The sequence below is a fragment of the Petaurus breviceps genome, unplaced genomic scaffold (genome assembly GCF_028583685.1).
Source record: "Petaurus breviceps papuanus isolate PSGF00001 unplaced genomic scaffold, PetGlider_PUasm1.0 189, whole genome shotgun sequence".
Lineage (NCBI taxonomy): Eukaryota > Metazoa > Chordata > Mammalia > Diprotodontia > Petauridae > Petaurus > Petaurus breviceps.
The window spans coordinates 26,425,073-26,445,870 of NW_027185809.1; the positions used below are offsets into that span (position 1 = coordinate 26,425,073).

Consider the following 20,798-nt stretch of genomic DNA (forward strand, 5'->3'; position numbering starts at 1 on the left):
ACATCAAGGCCTTGGACTATCAGTTTTATATAACTCTCCATCTGTTCATCATATTCAAGTATATCGCACTCAAGACCTAGAGTCTTATGTAAAATACAAACTTTAATAGTTTGAATTTCGTAAGCCCCGGAATACATATTCCATTTATTACATTGTTATTATGAAACAAATTCTCCCCTCCCACAAATTGTTTTACCTGAGGTTGGCGCTTTCATGAAATCATTTCACAAGGCTAGGTTAGGCACGCATGTGCTTGTCATAATTCTCTTGCATTATGATCAGTCTACTTCTTTTTAAGTAGCCTTGTCTTTGAAAATGTATATAAGTGTAATAAAGCTTGATTAATTCAGCCTCCACCCAAAGAGAATTGTTATAAACTATATATGGTAAATGTAATAATGCTGTAGTAAAAATTTTAAATTAATTCCTCCATAAATTTTCTGGGACTTAGTTATGATATTAATGCGGTTGAACCTGTAATGTGTGGTTCAGTGAGAAAGGATACACACTACCCTATACTTAGACATTTACTAAATATTTGTTGAGTAAATCGTCTATGTAAAATGAGGAAATTAGATTCTTTAGGTGGTCTCTGAGGCCTCTTCCAGTTCTAAAATTCTGTGGTTTTGTGTTTCAACAAATGAACACACTATTTGAATCTTCATTTTTCATATAAATTCATTTTATGAATTTAAATAAAAATAAATTTGAATAAATGTATTTTTTCAGTATAAATATTTTTGAGCACATATTAAGTTTCAAGGAAATAAAGTGGCCATTAAGTAGTATTAGTATCATGACATGATTATTTTGAAACTGTTTAATTGAATTTACATAATAACTTGTTTTTATTCATACTAATAGCATTTACATGTATTATCTCGTCATCTCATAAATAGCAAATGTAAGGTAGGCTGGACATTATATCCAAAGTATTTAAGTTTCAACTTTAGTATTTGACCTTCCAGTGAATAGCTTGAATTAATTTCTTTAAGTATTGCCTGCTTTGACCTCCTTGCTGTCCAAGGAACTGTCGACATTTTTTTCTAGTACCACAATTTGAAAGCTTTGATTCTGTGGTGCTCACCATTTATTATGGTCAAGCTCTTACAGCCATACATTGCTACTGGGAAAACCCTAGTTTGACTATATGGGACCTTTGCCAGCAAGGTGATGACTCTACGTTTTAGTGTATTGTCCAGATTTGACAAAGCTTTCCTTCTGAAGAGCAAGCTGTAGCAGCAAGCACCCCAAGCATCCCCAGGGTTTGCTGCCAACACAGGTTCTTAGATCTGCTTTGTTAAAGGAAAACAACTCAAAATGGGTTAACAAGCTTACTTTAATCAGTCAAATATGTATCGTTTACCTAGTTCAGGGGAAAAAGGTCAGCACCCAGAACTTCAGATTATACAGACAGAATTATCAAGACAGAGAAACAGATCAAGTAGACAGTTTCCAAAATGTCCAACCATTACATCCATACCAAATCAACGTCTGGGTTTTCAAAGCCGGGGGGCTCTGAACAACGGCTTCCCAGAGTCCAGATCAAATCATAGAACACTTCTCAAAGTGAGCCCCAAAACAAAACTACACATCAGGGCTTATATAGCCTTCTCCTGGCTCAGAGAATGTAACAACCTTATTGACTCACTGGCCAATCAAGAAATATCTACTAAAAACAAGCCTCCCACCCCAGGCTCCAGGTGCACTCTAGCCTAGGGGCAGGGAAGATCTTAAAAATTTACATTCCCATTATACAAGCATCCTTTAATTTCATGGTTGCAGTAGTTATCTGCAGTGACCTTTGATCCCAAGAATATAAAATATGATACTACTTACATTGCTTCTCCCTCTATTTGCCCAAAAGTGGTGGGACTAGTTACCTAGTCTTAGTTTTTTTAATCTTAAACTTTAAGCCAGCTTTTACACTTTCCTCTTTCACCTTCATCAAGAGGCTTTTTAATTCCTCTTCATTTTCTGCCATCGGAGAGTTATTATCTGCATATCTGAGGTTGTTTATTTCTCCTGGCTTTTGATTCAGCTAGCCTGGCATTTTCCATGATGTACTCTGTATATAAGTTAAATAAGGTGACAATAAAAGCTTTGGCGTAATCCTTTCCTGATCTTAAACCAATCAGTTATTTCATGTTCAATTTTAACTGTTGCTGCTTGGCCTGCATACAGGTTCATCAGGAGACGAGTAAGATGATCTGGTACTGCCATCTCTTTGAGGACTTAACACATTTTGATGTGATCTGTACAGTCAAAGGCTTTAGTGTTGTCAAAGAAGCAGATTTTTTTTTTGGAACTCCCTTGCTTTCTCCATAATCCAGTAATGTTGGCAATTTGGTCTCTAGTTCCTCTGCTTCTTTGAAAATCAGGCTGCTCTTCTGGTGATTCTTGGGTCTCATTGCTGAAGCCTAGTTTGCAGAATCTTAAGCATATCATTGTTGGCGTGTGAAATAAATGTAGTTGTTTGGTAATGTAAATATTCTTTGTAATTACCCCTCTCTAGAATTAGGATGGAAACTGAACCTCCAATCTGTTTGCTACTGTTGAGTTTTCAAAATTTTCTGGCATAGTAAGTGCAACACTTTAACAGCATCATTTTCTAGGATTTTAAATAACTCAGCTGGGAATTCCATCACCTGTACTAGCATTATTGTTAGCATTGCTTCTTTCCTAAGGCCTACTTGACTTCATTTTTCATCTTCTGATGTAATTTCTTTTATCATCTTAGTACAGTCCATGGGTTTTTTTCTGCAAAGATATGGGAGTCATTTCCTTTCTCCAGTGACCCTTTGTCAGAGCTCTTCACTCTGACCTATGTTGGGTAACCCTGCACACCATATCTTTGGTGTGAGCTTTGCAAGCTTGTTGTTATAACCTGTGTTTTGTGAGCTTTGCAAAAGCTCCTTCTGTGACAATGTGGTGATGCAGGGGCGGGGGGCATAAAAGAAGACAGTTGACTTTAGAATGTTTTGGAAGTAGAAGATCAAGGTCCACATCTAGACTCCAAATTATTCAGTCAGGTTTCCTCCTCTTTAAAATGGAATTAATATTTGCATTTCTTACACATAGTATTTTTGTGAAGAAGATGCTTTATAAGCCATAAAATAATAAATGTAAGGTTTTGTTATTATTTCTGGGGTTTCACAGTTGAAATATCTTTCAGACTATTCATTATTATCATTCTGTTTTAGTGTTCAAGTGGTTATATTGTAATATTTAATTATTACGTAAGAATATTGCTTTATGTACTATATCTTTAGTCATAAAGAATCAAAGAAATGGCAAAGGCTGATCTTGTTGGGTTCATGCAACTAATTAGAGGTATAAAACAATAAACCTAAATTTAGGTCTCACTGCTTATAAAGCCTGTGGAAATGTAATTAGCAAGTTGATTATCATATAAAGAGAAAATAGATTTAATCATAATATGATATTGAAAGATTTTACCTGCATCACATAAAAAAGGGATTGTGACCTGGCCTCAGATTGTTCAGATTATGGGCTGTATTTCAGGGAGAATGGTGTAGAGGAAAGTATCATAGTGGCAGTCAGGAGGCCTGAGTCTTGGTCTGAGATTTACCATTAACTTCTTAAGACACTGGGCAAATAACTTAATTTTTTTTTCCTGATCTGTATAATGAAGGAATGGAGATGTTAGATAAAGACTAAGGTCCTTTTCATGTCTAACTCCTGAGATTCTTCTGTATTTTTGTACCAATTCTAACAAAAACTAAAAATTGTGAAGAAAATATCAGTGCTGTTTGTAATATGGAGATGAAGTTCTGAGAGAAAATTCCATTCTAGAGAGTTGTTACACACTGCCTAGTTGTTTCTGTCTAGTTGTCTGGGGGCATATTGAGATCTGTAAGGACAAGTCTTTACTTTGTGAGCCTTCTTCCTGTCATATGTTTCTTAATATATGTTGACCAGATTGGTTACTTGGAAAGGATATGGTTTCAGCATCAGTTTGTTTTCTGTCTGCCCCATTACCAGTTAATAGTAGTTTCATTCTTAGTTCTTAAGTTCTTTTGGTAGGAAAAGGACAGAAAAGAAGCATTTAATGGTTATGTTATATCTTCTGTGCATGTTGTTGTTCATTTGTATCTGACTCTGTGATCGCATGTCTGGCCCTTCTCTGCCCTTTACTATCTCCCAAAGCCTGTGCAAGCTCATGTTTGTTGCTTCCATGACACTGTCTCTTCATCTCATTCTTTGTCATTTCCTTTTGCTTTCAGTCTTTCCCAATATTGGGGATTTTTTTCCAGTGAGCTCTGTCTTCTCATTTTATGGCCAGTTTTTTAACTTCGGCTTTTGTATTTGTCCTTCCAGTGAGTAGAATTAATTTCTTTAAGTATTGAGTGATTTGATTTCTTTGTTTCAAAAGTCTTCTGCAACATCACAATTTAAAAGCATTCAGTTCTATGCAAGTAGGATTCCCCCAATTGTTGGGTTTTGTGGATGTTTATGAGAGTAAAGCAAGGGCCAGATATCTGTGTACCCTACACAAATAAGTGTGGAATATCATCCTTGTTTTAATTACCTTACAGAAAGTTGTGCCTTGTTCCTTCGACATTAATTGAAGTTTATATTTGTGATAAAATGTTATATTTAAGGTGAATTATATTAGACACCGTAATAAATATTATGCTATTGTGCATATTCACGTTAAGCCTAACGCTAAGTGCTTCCTAGAGAATCAACAAATGCAAATTAATCTAAATACAAATTGCCATTTAATGAGTTGGAAGGTGTACTTGCTAGTTGTCAAGAGAAAATAAGCAGTTTAATTTTGTAGAATCTTTCATACTTCTTCCTTATCTTTCATATCTTCATCCTTATGGAGAATTTATTTCTACCTAATTCTGAGTGTCCTTTACTAGATCTGCTTCCTCTGAGACTAGAGTCTAGATTAGTGCTGTTTGAAAGAGAGAAAAACTCTGTAAACACAGCTTATAGCAACATCATGTGATATCTGCTCATGAGTGTATAAAAAACTATGTCACTGAAGAAAAGCTAACTGTCTAGTTTTAAGTTTTTTAAATATATTTTATTCTAGACAACCACTAGAAGCATATAAAGCCAATTAATTTTTGAGATTCTATTTACAAAAACTGAATTGCAATAACAAGGAGATTTTCTGATCTGTTGACATTAATATCTGAGCTGTCTCCATGCCAGCAGACAGACCAGTGAAGTAATGCAAATAGTGCAGAGGGCAAGTTTAAACAAAGGTATAAAAAAAAAGAGCCCAGATGTATTTATTTCCACTGTTCACCCATTTGGAGAATAGAGTTGTTTTAGCACAGATATCCCCTGTAGCCTAAAAATGTTAAGGATAACCCCTAATGAGAATTAGTTACTTAAACTGTGTTGACATAAAACAAATCAGTTACTTCTATACTTTGAACAGGAAATACCACTCATAGGATATTGGTGTATACTTTGACATTTTTTTTTCAGTTTTTTTTTCACTTCTTTTAGTGCTCAGAAGTTAAAAGAAACATCCTGTACTTAATGTTATTCATTCTTTAGTGTCTTTTTTGCATTCATAAACAACTTTTGAAAAAACTCTAGATAAGTTGAGTCAGCAAAACCAGATGGTGGGGATCCAGGAATATAATGCACCACTTTCAATAAACTGTTAGCGCAATAGTCTTTTCATGGCAAGAGAACAATTCATTCTGAGGTGCAAGTCTTGAAAGAATTCAGATTCAGACTGTCTCCAAACCAAGCAAAGGGCATTTATTGGGGATGTTGCTCTTCTGCTTAAGGGAACAGCAGCCAGGAGCAGCTAGAGATTTTCATAGAGGAAACATGTCATATGGGCAGTAGATTGGGTAATCAGGGATATACAGGCAAGTGGTGGTAGCTCAGAGTTATTGCACATATCCTGTTCAGAGACATCATCATTTCATTGACTAGCCCATTTTCCCAGGGCAGAGGGGCCCCTGTTAATCTCATCATTTCCACCCTCTAAAATAAGAACCCAAATTCATTTGGGGAAAAGGGATAGAGGTCTCATTATCTGGAACTACTTCAGGTTGAAAAGAGGTGTAACGTTGTCCCTACCACACTGAGTCCCACGGGTGAAGGGTTGACCAGAACTGAGCATATTCGATGTCAAGGGGATGGGGAGGGGGGGACGCGGGGAGGTATGAGCTGGCATCCACTGTTCACTACCAACTGTAGGTGAATGGTCACAAACTACATTTGTCATATAGGATTATCTGAGCTTGTTACTTTCTCAAAAGTTTCCACTCTGATTTCAGTACTTTAGGAGGATCAGGTGCTAATGGGGATTCAATCATATACATGGAAATATAAGTAACAGCAATCTTGCAGGTAGAAGTTTTCTGCCCCTGGGTTCAATAGTTATATAAATGAATTTACTTATATAAGAGACTGACTTTACTCTAGTTATAATAAAAGACTTGAGAGGATGCTTAAGTAATTCCAAAATAATGCATATAAGTAATATGCATATCAATAATCAATAAGTTGTTTATGATAAAACATGTTTGTACTATAGGACATGCAGGATGAACAGGTGTTATTTCCACATTAGTAATAAACTTGAATGAAATTGACTTTTCCATTAATGTAATGAAGAATGTTCTGTAAGTTATCTCCCTCTAAGAAAATTGATTGCATTGAAATTTCTTTTCCCCAGACCAAACTGAAGATGTTTCTGATTTAGTTTCTTTAATTGAAAAGCAGCTAGGTCTTTCAGTCAGCTGCACCAATTCTCAATTATTCTTACATCATTATGAAACATTAAAGGACCTTGTTTTATCTTTGCCTAATTATTTCCATATTATTCTGAAAGAATGTTCTATTTCAGGGATTTATCTTTCACCTGTCTATGCAGGGAGACAAATGACAAGCCTGGGTACTAATATACTTAGTTGTTTGGAATATGGAATGACTACACATTCAGATTAAAAACAGCAAGATGCCACATACTTGCATTGAGCTCATATCTTTTATTGACCACTTGTTTTGATTATAGAAATTTTAGAATTTAGAAAAAGCAGGGATATAATTATACCAGCATCAAACTGGTCCTTCAGTCTTAAGCCTAAGGGCCACATGTATGACAGGATAAAGCAGCCTTAGTTATCTTCGACTTCAGGTAAGAGTCACAGTTTGTCAATCAGCCATGCAATAACAATTCCACCTCATAGCCAGACCAAGGAATAGTCAGGTGGAAAACATTCCTTTCCTTTTCTTTGTTGTTGTTATTGTTGTTTTGTTGTGGTTGTTGTTGTTTTTGTTTTTTGTCTTTTTGGAGGGTGGAAGGCAGGGCAATTGGGGTTAAGTAACTTGCCCAAGATCACACAGCTAGTAAGTGTTAAGTATTTGAGGCCAGATTTGAACACAGTTCCTCCTATCTCCGGGGTTGGTGCTCTATTCGCTGTGCCACCTAGCTGCACCTGAAACATTCTTTTTCAAAGGAACACAATAGGGAAACTTAGCCAGGAGGATCCCATCTTAGGGTTGATGCCAAGGTTGTTCTCTCAGCTTTTTCTAGATGTAAATCTCCACCTGTAACAGTTCAGGATCACATTCCCTCAGTGTAGCTTGTGGCATTTCTCTTGAATTTTGTATTACTGAGTCATCAGACAACTGTACCTAAATTTAAACTTCAAAATACAATCAGTTACAGTCCCAAGAGCTTTTACCAAAAATGGTATGTTTCACTAATCACAGCTTACTTTCATGGAGTTGCAATAAGTAATATCAATTTACCAGGACTCTTATACATAAAAGATTTCGCTAACTTCTTTCACTTGTTTTTTTTCTTTTCTTCTCAAGTTCTTTCAAGCTTCTTTCTCTTAGAAATCATTTCTACATAAACTTGAAAATTTCCAGCAAGCCAAGTTCATTGTTTAGGAACACCATAACCCAAACAAGCTTTTTTCCCAGGGCTGATGACTTTGCCCACACAGATTTCCAGGAACCTGGCAAGTTTACAAGATAAGGGAAATCTACAGGTAACCCAGAGAAGGGGCTGCTCTTGATGATAGTCTTCCTCTGAACTGATGTAAACCACGGACTTTCTGGGTGGCAAGGCCCCTATTTGCAGTCTTAATTTAGTTTGTTTTGCCCTGACTGAATTTCTGTTATATCCTTCTATGGGTACCTCCTTGCCAGGATATCTTTTTGGGATTCCTGTATAGCATTGTGCATTCTACATTGGTATCTACCACAGCACCCATGGTTTTTTTATTTTTAGGACCCCAGTATATGGTAGCTGGCACATGGGGCTTCCAGTCCCCCCTATATGCCTACATTGGAGACCTTAGCCATCTTCCTAAGAGAGAGGAAAATTTGGGGTATCCATCCCATCTATCCTTAGAGCTGCTGTGGGCTGTGCTCTTTGACATCATGACCCCTCCTCCAGGGTGGAATAGACAAGCCCTGAGGACTGTTCTGAATGGGCAGAATCAATGTGGATAAGTCTTTCACCTCATTCCCTTCTTTCCACACACAGTAATCAATGACCAGTTTTAGGTTTTAACATTAAAACAATAATCCCAAATAACTTAGTTAATCATCTTACAAATTTTCATAAGTGGTAGCTAAATTGTTTTAACTGTAGCTTTCTCTGAACCATAGGAAAAGTGGAAATACCCAGTTTTCTAAATGGCAGTTACAAAACATTATAAGACAGGGTTAGCATGGTTGATAAAATAACATAATTGATAACAAAAGTTTACCAATTTGAAACAATATAGAACAAACCCATTACTGATCAGGTGACTCCAATTCTGTTGAATGCATTTCCAATTTACCTAAAATAGAAAATCAGGCATCTCATCACCATTGGCTTTTGTATACTGGTCATATCTAATTAAGGAGTTAATACTGATAGTTAACATTTATAGTGTTTGCCCTCTGCCAGGCATTGTGTTAGGCACTTTGCACTCATGTGAAATAAACTGATATAACTTGCTGAAGGTCACCCAGTTAACATAGTTCAGATCTATATATTTCTCCAGTTTGTTTTAGTGGCAGATAATGTAATAAATTCTGACTTATCTTAAACATCTAATTAGGAGAGACATATTTCACTTAAAATGAGACCAGAATGAATTCAATTACTTGGATCTATGTTCCAAGTGATATTACACAGAATCTGGGTTATGATTTTAGTACGGACTATAGGATTTTATTTTACACAAATGTTATTTATTTAAAACATTTCATATCATGGAGTCCATTACTTCCAGCCAATCTACTGTCAGAGCCTTTAGTTCAAATCTGGATTCCACAATCTTGAAAGGAACCCAGAGCTCTCTATAACTTCTTACGAATAGGAGTCTCATATAATAATTGACCACTACTTAACTTTAGTTTGCAAGACTACATAAATTCTGGCTAGATATTCCAGTTAAACTCAATTACCTTCGGCTATGTTCTGGTACAGAAAGACTTTCTCCTTTTTCATGAGCCAGTCATGTTCCAACATACAAGCTTTAAAACTTTCACTGACACAGCCCCCAAGCCAACCTATCTCTATAATCAGTGAAACAACTTTCTTCTCTTAAATCTAAGGGAAAATAGTTCCTCCCTTCTTTTTTTCTTTCCTCTTGTCTTTCCTTTTATACCCCAGAACCTGGCCACAGTTCAGGAGAGAGAGAATTTTTTATTAGCAACTTTTTCTTTACAAAAGTTTCCAAACCATTTACTCTCATATCATCTGTTCCTGCTGTTAATGCAAACAGATTATGCCTTTCTTTCCACCCATGCTCCTCTGTATTCCTGCATACTTAAACTTTCTTGCCTTTCCTTCTATCTTCCTCTGTAAAACTGCACATATCTTATTTCTTTATTCTGATCCTGCACTTCTCTTACCTTTTTCTGTTTGCCTTGTTTACCAGTCATAACCTAAATACTAAAATACTTTCCTTTCTCTTTCCTGTCCACCTGCTCCTCTGAGGCTGCTGCAGTGAGGAAGGGAGGGAGGGAGAAGGAAAGAGAAAGAGACATTCCCATTGGAATCCTATTAGACTATGCTAGTTGTAAGGTCCAGAATTCCTCCAGTGGGGGAACCCTGTAGCTCACCCCAAATAACTGTGTTGCCACAGCAGGATATCTACTGGTTTGGGAAGTCTTGATCAATTTGACCCCAAACTTCTGGACTAAGTCCCAAAGTCTCATCTTCTGTGGTGCAACAAGAGGAAGTAATGATATTAATGTCTCCCCATGTTAGGTCAGATTGGAGGGTGATGATCTCAGTGAATTTGGTGGGGTCCTCAGAATAACCACCAGGTTTTTCTTTGGCCTGAGAAAGATTGGACATGGAAAAGGGAACATGGACTCTAGTGGTTCCTCCCCTCCCATTGACCACCTTCCTCAAAGTTCAAGGTTTCATGGGAGTGGCAGTTGATTCAAAGGGTTGTGGCTGGGGAAGGAGGGGGGTGGGTCACACTTCTTGTATTTGAGGGGCTGAGGATTGGAGCATGGTTGGAGGGAGAACCAAGATGGTGAAGTGAGTCAGGGTAAGTGTGTGTGGGGTGAATTTTTGTAGGAGGCTCCAGAGTTACTAATAAGGATTAATTAGCAGGAGTGGAGGGTGGAGTCTCTGGGGCCTGAGGGGTGGAGGGGAAGGGATCTTCTGAGGAGGACTGGTTCTTTTTCTTCCTTTCCCATCATAAATAGCTAAGGGCATTCTGCATTGTTACCATTGTGAAAGAGCCATGAAGGCCTGGATGTATGGAACTTCAGTCCACTTCCCTTCATGATAGCAGAGGATGAAGTTGCAAAATGGTGTTATAGTTAAGGGACATGGAAACAGGCCACTTTTCTTGGTTCTCTAAATTATATTGAGCCCAGGCAATGTTACAAAAGAATTGATGGCATCTTTTTTTGAGGTCCTGAAGACCAGGTTTCTTCCAATTCTGCAAAAGACAGCCTAACAGCAAGTCCCATGGTGTAGAACTGGACTGCCTCATTGTGCTGTAAGCCCAGAACAATTCACCTTTCCTTCAAGCCACCTGCTTCCACATGCAGTGTCCCATGGAGAGGGGAAGAGGACAGGGTTCTAGGACAGGGTTCTTGTACATGGTTTAGAACCTGCAGGGCACAGAGACAAACTATTAACAGACACTCACTAACTACCCCTAGCCTATCTAGCTGGCTGCTTGAATGCTGGTTGTAAAGGGAATGGACTTACCTTGTGTTGGAGAGACCCAGAGTTGGAGACAATCCTTGTACAGGCCACCAAATTGGTGAAGTATAAGACATGTCTCCAACCCAAGCAAGGGCATTTATTGGGGGTGATGCACCCTGTGGACTCTTCTCATTAAGGGAAATAATAGCAGCAGTCAAGAGAAGCTAGGGGTTTTTATTGAGGAAACATGCCCTGTGGGCAGGGAGATGAGGAAATCAGGGATAGACTGGCAAGGGGTAGTAACTCAGAGTTCTGCACATATCATGCCCAGGGCAGAGGGGCCCCTGTTAATCTCATCAGTTCTACTAAAAAAATGTTTAGGCTGACTGCTCTTCACTTGACAAGGAGTTACAGAAAATAAAAGCACATGTACCCATGTATCAGTAGAAAAAGAACAAAGATGAACAGAATTATTTTTAGTTTCTTTTTTTTCTTCAGAGCTTTAAACTGCTTTCAAACACTATTATTATATACATACATTTTTACAGTTGATTCTACTCTCCACCATTTTCTAGAAATAGCTAAGAAGACACAAGCAAGCAGTTAAAATATTGAAGAAAGACGGTAATCCCTTTGAAAGTATTTGTTTTAAATATTCAAATCAGATGACTTAAAAAATTAATTTTGGTTCCAGCGCAGCATCCAGCACTGTTAGGTGACAAGGATTAGTTACAAAGCAACACCTTGCCTTTTCCCAATCCCAGTCCCCCGTTCTTTACTTTTTACCATTCTGGTGTGTTAAATTTTACCAAGCAGATCTGTCACTAACTTTTCTATTTAGAAAAATAGGGATAGCTTCCCCCCATCCAATAAAAACAAGAACAGACTCACTGAAAGTGAATAACCATAATGAAAGGCTATCTTCTCTCCATCTGGTGTGTGAGAAAATCAGTAATGTTCCATCACACTTTTTGCTAGAAAGCACCAGAAATTCTCACAGAAGTATCTGTCACTTTTCTAGCACTTGAAGTAAGAATTTATAATACTCTCTCTTTCTACTCACCTGGTATAATTCAACCTCTCTGTCTTAAAATCTTTTATGGTAGATTATAGTGATAGAGCTTCATGGTTTCCAAGGTCCTTTCCTAATAATGAACCTGTGAGGTAGGCAGTACAAGAGTTATCTCTTTTACATAAACTGAAAGATGTACAAAAGATGCACAGATTGAACCTTCAGGAGGTTTTCAAGTGTACACTTGTTTGTGGTCACATAGCTAATTAAGTGTCTGAGAGGAGAATTCTAACCCATGTTTCCACATTCTAAATCATGGAATATTCCTTAATAATTTTCTCTTTTCAATTTCTAGCAGAATTATATCATTATAGATTAAAAAAAAACTTATTTTTTTGTTTTAGATTTTTATCTGATTTTCTGAATGAGGAATAACATTACAAATAAAGCAATTTAGACCATATAAGTATCTAATTATATTTGGATTATATTTCCCTAAAAAAGTTTTATTTTTAACCTTCTAGTAGCCAAATAACAAAACTATAATTTTAAAACTATAATAGTCTCTGGCTTAATAGAGAGCTGTCACAAGTTTCCAATAGGGAAGGCTGTTGAATGCTTCCATAGTAATATATTAGGTTCCTTCTACCACTGAAATTATAGGTTATCATCAAAATACTTTATTTTATAATTGTGTATAGGAGATAAGTGCTATAAATACATAGATGATTTATTTAAAGTTATTGTAATATTATAGTATCTTCCAGATATAACTTCTTTACTGCTAGTCCAGAATTTCATGAGTTCTCACATTCATATGATTAGCACAACATTATACCTTATCTTCTATTTTTGGTGCATAGTGTAACATTTTAATTATGTATGAAAGTTCCTGGTATGTAGAATGGAGAACTGGCCCTGGAATCTGGAAGGACTGATTTTAACTTCTACTACTTACACATACTATTTGACCCAAGGCAAGTCACTTAATCTTTCAGTGCCTCCAGGTAACTCTCTAAGACAGTTGATTTGCATAGATTAAGGAAGTTGCTTACCAAGTACCTTTATATACTGATGTAATCACAGGTTTGCTTTTTATGTAGTATGTGAGTGTGTGTGTGTGTATATATATATAAAGTGTATTATTCTTTTATATCTCATTTTAAATAATTGTTTAATGCAGTTAACTTTTTTGTGTCATAGAGCCCTTTGGTGAAACCTGTGGATATCTCAGAATGTTGTTAAATATATAAAATGAAATGCATAGGATTACAAAAGATAAATTATATTTAAATAGTTGTCAAATATTAAAAAAAAGTTCAAGGATCTCAGGTTAAGAATCATTGATTTAATGTATGTTTTTCTTTCCTCTCCAATTAAATGGCAGTTTCTTTTGGGTAGGAACTGTTTTGTTTGTATTACCTTGATGCTATGGATTGGATCTAGAATATAGTACTAAGTAAATAATTAGACACTTGAAAAATGCTGGTTGTTTGATATTTTGATTTATTTCTTTTCTATAGGTTACAATAATTTCTATTTTGTCTTCCATTTTTCTCGAAGGCTCTTCCTTCTTCCATGATTGTAGTAGCAGTTTACTGTCCAGTGATAGCTGCTATCTTCATTGTTCTGAAGATGGTCAATTACCGCCTGCACAGAGCACTTGATGAAGGAGAAGTTATAGAGAAGAGTGCTAATGAACTCGATGGAGGAACCAAACCTGAAAAAGACAGCTGTTCAACCAGGAGAAAAGATAGCAATGCACCTAGGTAAGGAAACCTGCTTTTCCATCCTGCATTGCTGAGTCTTGTACACTCACCATACTTTATGGTTTTAGGTGTTAATATGGTTGACATGGGTTAGTCTTTACAGATTGTGGCTAGGAATAAATCAAAGCTAACTTGTCTGCATGGAGAGATTAGACTCACAACTGAGGTCTTCCTATAATGCATTTTAGAATAACATACCTACTTTTGATATCCTTGATCTTTTAATATTCTAGAAATTACTTGAGTCAAAAAACCCCTTTGGGAACATATGTAGGAATAATACAGGAATAATCCGTAAATCATCAGTAATAAATCCATAGTCATCAGTAATAAATTCAGTAATCTTCATTAATAAAAATGGAAATACTTTTGGATCAATTTACTATCTGACTTTTTATTATTCCCCATAAAATTTTCTGTCTTTTTGTGGAATTAGATATGAAGAGGAAAAATGTAGTCATTCCTGATTTTCAGCTAGGAAAGAATTTATAATACATTGTACCTCACTAGACATTTGAAATCTCGTTCCTGAAAACTGAGTTTTAGTAGCAAAGGAATGAATGAATTGTACATTTGGAAATTGTGTCCTTTGATATAGCCTCTTTGATTGTTCTTAACTTTTTGGGTGGGAAAATTGCCATACCTTCACTTGACCATACCTCTCCTTGGTAGTAAAGTGCTTCTAAAGGTGGTCAGGTGCCTAATTGTCTACAGTTATCCTTTCCACATTGTGACTTTCCCTATCATGGTTTTGCTATATTGCGGGTCAGCACAAGAAATAAAATGGGAATTTGGGGGGAGTTTTGCAGGAGTTGCAGATGATTGAGTTGCAGTAAGGTACTGTAAAAACCCCATAAAAGAAAAAGAAAAAATTCAGACTTCTTCTCTGGTAGGAATGTAGGGCCAAAGAATTTTACGCAGATTTTCCAGATTGTGGTGTGCCTACCCCTAAGTGCATGATGTGGAAAGGATAATTGTAGCTGTTCTGCTATGTAACTTAGGCTGAGATATGGTACCATAGCGGTAAGGACTCTGTACTACTTGTATTCTATTAGTTTGGGGAACAAACTTCTGCATTATGAGCAGATAAATTGAGATGCAAATAATCAGAAGTTGATAATATTTGAATTAATCATTCAGCTAAAAGAAAAATTCTTTCCCTATATGATTATAGGAATTCTTCTAGCATTATTCTTATACCCTACAGAATAAAAATTTGTAACCTTTTTAGGACTCAGCAGTACTAGTGGGACCAAGTAATGCCATAGGTGCCACTGGTTAAATACCTAAATGGTATAAACAGGGGAGAAGGTGAAAAGGGATAAATAAAAAAGGGAGGAGAAAATAAACAGCAAGAGAAGAAGAAAAAGGAAACAAAAGTGGTGCATATAGTGGCAAACTAGTGAGAGTCTTGAAAATGAATGGAAGATAGTCAGAAATAACCTCATTCATATACTTAAAACTAGGTAGCACAAGTACACATGTACCAATAGTGTCTATTTTTAAAAATGTAATTGTAATTCACATTTTTTATGTAGTAGGTTCTCTAGTAGTTTTCAGGTCAGTACCTTATTTCCCCTAAGGGAAATTTGTTTTCCTTTTTACTTATCAATGATCTGTTATGATTAATCTATTTCTGTAGCTGCAGAACTAAACATCAAAGAGAGGGGCAGACCCAAACCACCAGAGAAGAGGAACACAGATAACCATGAACCAACTTAGAAAATGTTGATTTATAATATTTGAGTAATTCAAAATTATGAAATTTTTTCATATGATAGTGTTTCAGAAATTAATTTAGTAATCCTATCCAAAAGAATTTTTGAAGAAATATAATTTAATCATTTGATCAGTTTCTGTGGGCATGTAGCAAAATTTTTAATTAGTAGAGGGGTGAAGGGATTTGGCTTAGTTTTAAGGAATAGTGAAGATTACAGCTAATTGTGAAGTAATCCAAATATAAGGACTCTGATGGCTTCTCATCAATAGCTGGTTTCTGTATTGGTATTTCCTACAACTAGGTGCTTACTTGAGCATTGAATATGAAAAGGGAGAAATCTCAGGCTGATTTTTTTTTTTTGCCTTCCCCACTCATTAGTGGTTTTCTAGTCTATTTTATTAGCAGCAGAAGCCAGAGGAATTAAAAACAAAACAAAGCAAATAACCAAAAAAATTGGCAAACAAGATTTTTAACTAAAGATACTTATTTTAGTCAGTTGCTGGAAAGATTCTTGTTAGGGTAGATTGTAGTATCCTAGAGGATAGCCTTATCCAGTGTGAGCTGAAATAGGCTTTGTGGTATATTCAGTCCAACCCTCTTATTCTCTGGGCAAAGAAATGGAGACCCATAGAAACCCAGTGTTTTTTTTTTCTCCTCACTGTGACACAGCCAGGAAGTATAAGAGGAACAATTTGAACTCAAGGGTTCTAAGTTTAGCACTCAGTCTTTGTTTTTTAAAAAAATTTTTAGTCTTTGTTTTTGAAGTAATTTAATTGATTTGCTTTATAACTGAAACTTTTAAACTTTAAAACTAAAATAGTAAGTGAATTTTTCTTTTAATTGTATTTTTAGAAGGATTGAAGTATTGAGAAAGTTATAGACTTACTAAAATAGGAATAGAAATAGGTTGCAAGAATATGGAGGAATAGATTGAATTCTGGATAAAATTGATATTATTATCCTTGAAAAATTCAATGAATTTTAAAATTGTTTCAGAATTGGACTTGTTACATATTCACCAATTTTTGGAACTTGGAAAATACATGGAACATGAGCAGATTTTGATGATTCTTCAGTCAGAAAATAATAACTAATATTTTTGGATATTGGTTAATCAATTAAAAACCATGAATTAACTAAGAGTATAGATACACATTGTAAGTTGACTAGTATTTTTAGAACCTTAACTTTGTTGTGTTCTAGATTTAAGAATGAGACCTTGGGGCCTCATGAAATTGAATTGAGTTTTCTAAAGAAAATATTACGATCATAATTTGATAAGATGCCTGCTTTGGAAATGTGTGAGAGCCAATATTGTTCCTTCTCCCTATTCAGATAGTTAATAATATTCATGAATAGTAGTAATATAAGCATTTATGGACAGGGCGGAGTCAAGATGGTGGAGAAAAAGCAGGACCTCCCTGCGGCTCTGGCTTCCACCTTCCCCAATCCATGTAAAAAGGGGACTCTGAACAAACTTTGGAACTGCAGAACCCACAAAATGACACAGAGAAGGTAACTTCCCGCTGAGGACAGCCCGGCAGGCCAGCAGAAATCAGCCAGCACAGCGCTCTGGGAGCCAAGCCCAGCCCCATACCAAGGCTTTAGCCCCAGGGCGGGCCTAACCAGCCCCTGGCCAGAGGGACTCCAGATCAGCAGCAGCTGTGGCCATTTCCAGATTTATCAACAAATAGATTCAAAGGACAAAGTGAGAAGGCAGTGTAGTCTGGACTTTGGGACCCAGTAAGTGGGGGCTGAGAGGCTGGCACAGCCAGCCAGTGCCATGTGGCAGCTTCAGCTCCTGGCCTGCAGAGTGTAGGGGGACCAAGCACCAGTCTGAGGGGTAATCGCTCTTGCTTTAACCTGCTTGGACCTGGATTGCAGTCTAGGGTGGAGGTCCTGGGGTGTGCGTCCAGCTTGCCAGAGCGTGTGGAAACCTCAGAGAGGGCACCCATCTAATACTTCCGGCAGCTGAGAAAACCCCAGCGTTTGGGACGAAAGCTCCCCTGTCGGGTGGCAGAGTCCTACTGTGGCAAAAAGCCCAGGGGTCAGGTGACTGAAAGGGGATGTGATCAGGCAAAGGAAACAAAACAAACAGAAGATTCCAACATTATACTCCTATTTTGGGGACAAAAAGGAGCACAGCATGGAACAGGAGGAAGACAGTGAAGTCAGAACTCCTGCACCAAAAGCTTCAAAGGAAAATACGAGCTGGTTACAGGCCATAGAGGACCTTAAGAAGTAGATAAGAGAAGTGGAGGAAAAGTTGGGAAGAGAAATGAGAACAATGCAAGAAAATTATGAAATGAGAGTCAACAGCCTGACTGAGGAAAATCACACCTTAAAAAATAGACTAATTCAAATGGCAAAAGAGGCTCAAAAAGGCAATGAGGAGAATGCCTTATAAAGCCAAATTTGCCAGATGGAAAAAGAATCTCAAAAGCTCACTGAGGAGAATCATTGCTTCAGAATTAGATTGGAGCAAATGGAAGCTAATGACTTCATGAGAAATCAAGATGCTGTTAAACAGATCCAAACAAATGAAAGAATAGAAGACAATCTGAAATATGTCATGGGAAAAACCACTGTCCTGGAAAACAGATCCAGGAGAGATAATTTAAAAATTATTGGACTACCTGAAAGCCATGATCAAAGTAAGAACCTAGAAATTATCCTCTCAAAGAAAAGTTCTCAAAGGAAACTGCCCTGATGTTTTAGAACCAGAGGGCAAAATAAAGGTTGAAAGAATCCACCAAAAAGATCCCAAAAAGAAAACTCCTAGGAATATTATAGCCAGGTTCCGGAATTCCCAGATTAAGGAGAGCATATTACAAGCAGCCAGGAAGAAACAATTTGAATATTGTGGAAACACAATCAGGATAACCCAGAATCTGGCAGCTTCTACACTGAGGGATCCAAGGGCTTGGAATATGATATTCTGGAGGTCAAAGGAGCTGGGATTAAAACCAAGAGTCACCTGCCCAGCAAAACTGAGTATCATGTTTCAGGGGAAAATATGGTAATTCAGTGGAATAGAGGACTTTCAAGCATTCTTGCTGAAAAAGCCAGAGTTGAACAGAATATTTGACATTCAGATACAAGAAGCAAGAGAAGTATGAAAAAGTAAACAGGGAAAAGAAATCATAAGGAACTTATCAAAGTTGAACTACTAACATTAGTACATAGAAAAACAATAATTGTAACTGATGAAACTTTTCTCAGTAGTTGAAAGGAATAGAAATATATATATATATATGTCTATATATGAGGGTATATGGGTCAACCTTATTTCCATTGTATTTGGCTTGAGGAGGGAATTAAGTACACACTAAATAGGGTATCTTACCCTTCAGGAGAGTGGGGGGGGGAGGGGATGAGAGGGGGAATGATGGAAGGGAGGGCAGGCTGTGGGGGAGGGAAGTTGGAAGCACCCACTTTTTAAAAGGGATGGGATCAAAGCAGAGAATAGAACAAGTGGGAGGTGGGTTAGGAGGGAGGGAAATATGGTGTCTTTTACAATATATCTACTATGTTATTGTTTTGCATTAGCCACACATGTACAGCCTATACTGAACTGCTTATCTTCCCAGCAAGGGTGGGTGACAAGGGAGGAAGGGAATGAATCTGGAATTCTAAGTTTTAAAATCAAATATTCAAATATACACACACACATATACTATTATTAATACTATTTTACGTGTAAGTGGGAAATAAGATATACAGGCACTGGGGCATAGAGATCCACTGGAAAAGTCGAAAGGGGTATGGGAGAGAGTAATTTATTGTTTTGGAAGAAAGAAATTATTTTATTCATCAATAATTCTCAGAATTTACTGAGTGATTGATATATGTTTTTCACCATAGTATTTACATTTTTTTAAAATAATGGCATATTTTCTCATAATCTCATTGGAAACAGGCCATGTTTAGGCTTTGTTTCCAGTGAGATTATAAAGTTGCATGAAAGTTTCTATATTGCTTGGATACCTTTTAGTGTCTTTTATGAATTTGGAAATATGGCTATGGTCTTTGGAGCAAAAATATAATCTAATCTTTTCTGTGTTGTTTTATATAGCTTACAAATTATTTTCTTCCCAACACGATGAGGTAGAAATATGATATCCCTTGATTACAATCAATCATTTTCATAAATTTAAATGGTACAATTAGTAGAATTCAGATTTAGTAGTAAAAAAAATGTTAAGAAAATGTTTTGTGTGAGAGTGAAAATAATGAAAAGAGAATTTTTCTTAAAATTTGTCAGGTTTACTGATCAGACTTAAGTTTTCTATCACAAAGTATTCTATTTGTGGTTTACTCAAACGAGGCCTTTTTCAGGGAGATGACTTTTTTGGCATTTATTTTATTGTCTTAGTTAGTTACAGTCAGTAAATAAGCTTTTATTAAGATTCTGCTAGATAGGTAGCAGAATGGTAGGTGGTAGGTGCTGGAGATACACAGGGAAAAACAAAACAGGCCCTACTCTAAAGGGTTTTTATTTTATTAAGGAAGAGAACACACACATATATAAGTATAAACTCTAAATACAAGATAATTTTAGAAGAGAAGATACCTTTTTGGAAATCAGAAAAGGTCTTATATAGGAAATGGCTCTTGAACCAAGCTTTGAAGAAAACTAGAGATATTGAGTGGAGGTAAGAGGAGAGGACATTTCATTTAAAGGTGAGAGATGAAATGTCAAGATATGAGGAATAGGAAGAAGTCTGGTTTTGTTGGGTCATAAAATGTCTAAAGACAGTAATGAAGGCTATGTATGTGGATCCCACTCTAGAGAGGTTTATATTTTAATATTTCCTGTAATTTTCTTTATGAAGGCAGTCTCTGCTGTTGTTTGCATTTTTTAGGACAATAGTGCAAGTATGTATGTACATCAATGTCTTTTTTCTCATGAGCTTATTAGTAGTGGTTTATAATTTTTTTCCCTTAGTATCTTGGCACTGTAATACTTTATCTGCTCATTTCTTTGACTCAGTAATACTAGAAATGTGGGGTAAAGACTCTTTACATTTGAATTCCAAGCACACATTCTGCTAGATTAATTTTCTGAAGAATAAATTTATTCTGTTTGTTATAGCCTTTAATTCTTGCTTTCCTCAGCAAATCAGCTAGAATACATTTTGCAGTTGTTCAGTTGTTATAATTCCAATT

At 36.4% G+C, this 20,798-nt stretch overlaps 1 protein-coding gene across 4 annotated transcripts in view; it reads left to right on the forward strand.

Moving 5' to 3' along the window:
- PCNX1 (pecanex 1) overlaps positions 1-20,798 on the forward strand; it is a 255,281-nt gene that overhangs the window by 43,262 nt on the left and 191,221 nt on the right. For all 4 annotated transcript variants that reach the window (XM_069092081.1, XM_069092078.1, XM_069092079.1 and 1 more), the window contains exon 2: positions 13,704-13,909. In XM_069092081.1, coding sequence (XP_068948182.1) covers positions 13,704-13,909 — 206 coding nt within the window. The remainder of the gene's footprint in view (positions 1-13,703; positions 13,910-20,798) is intronic.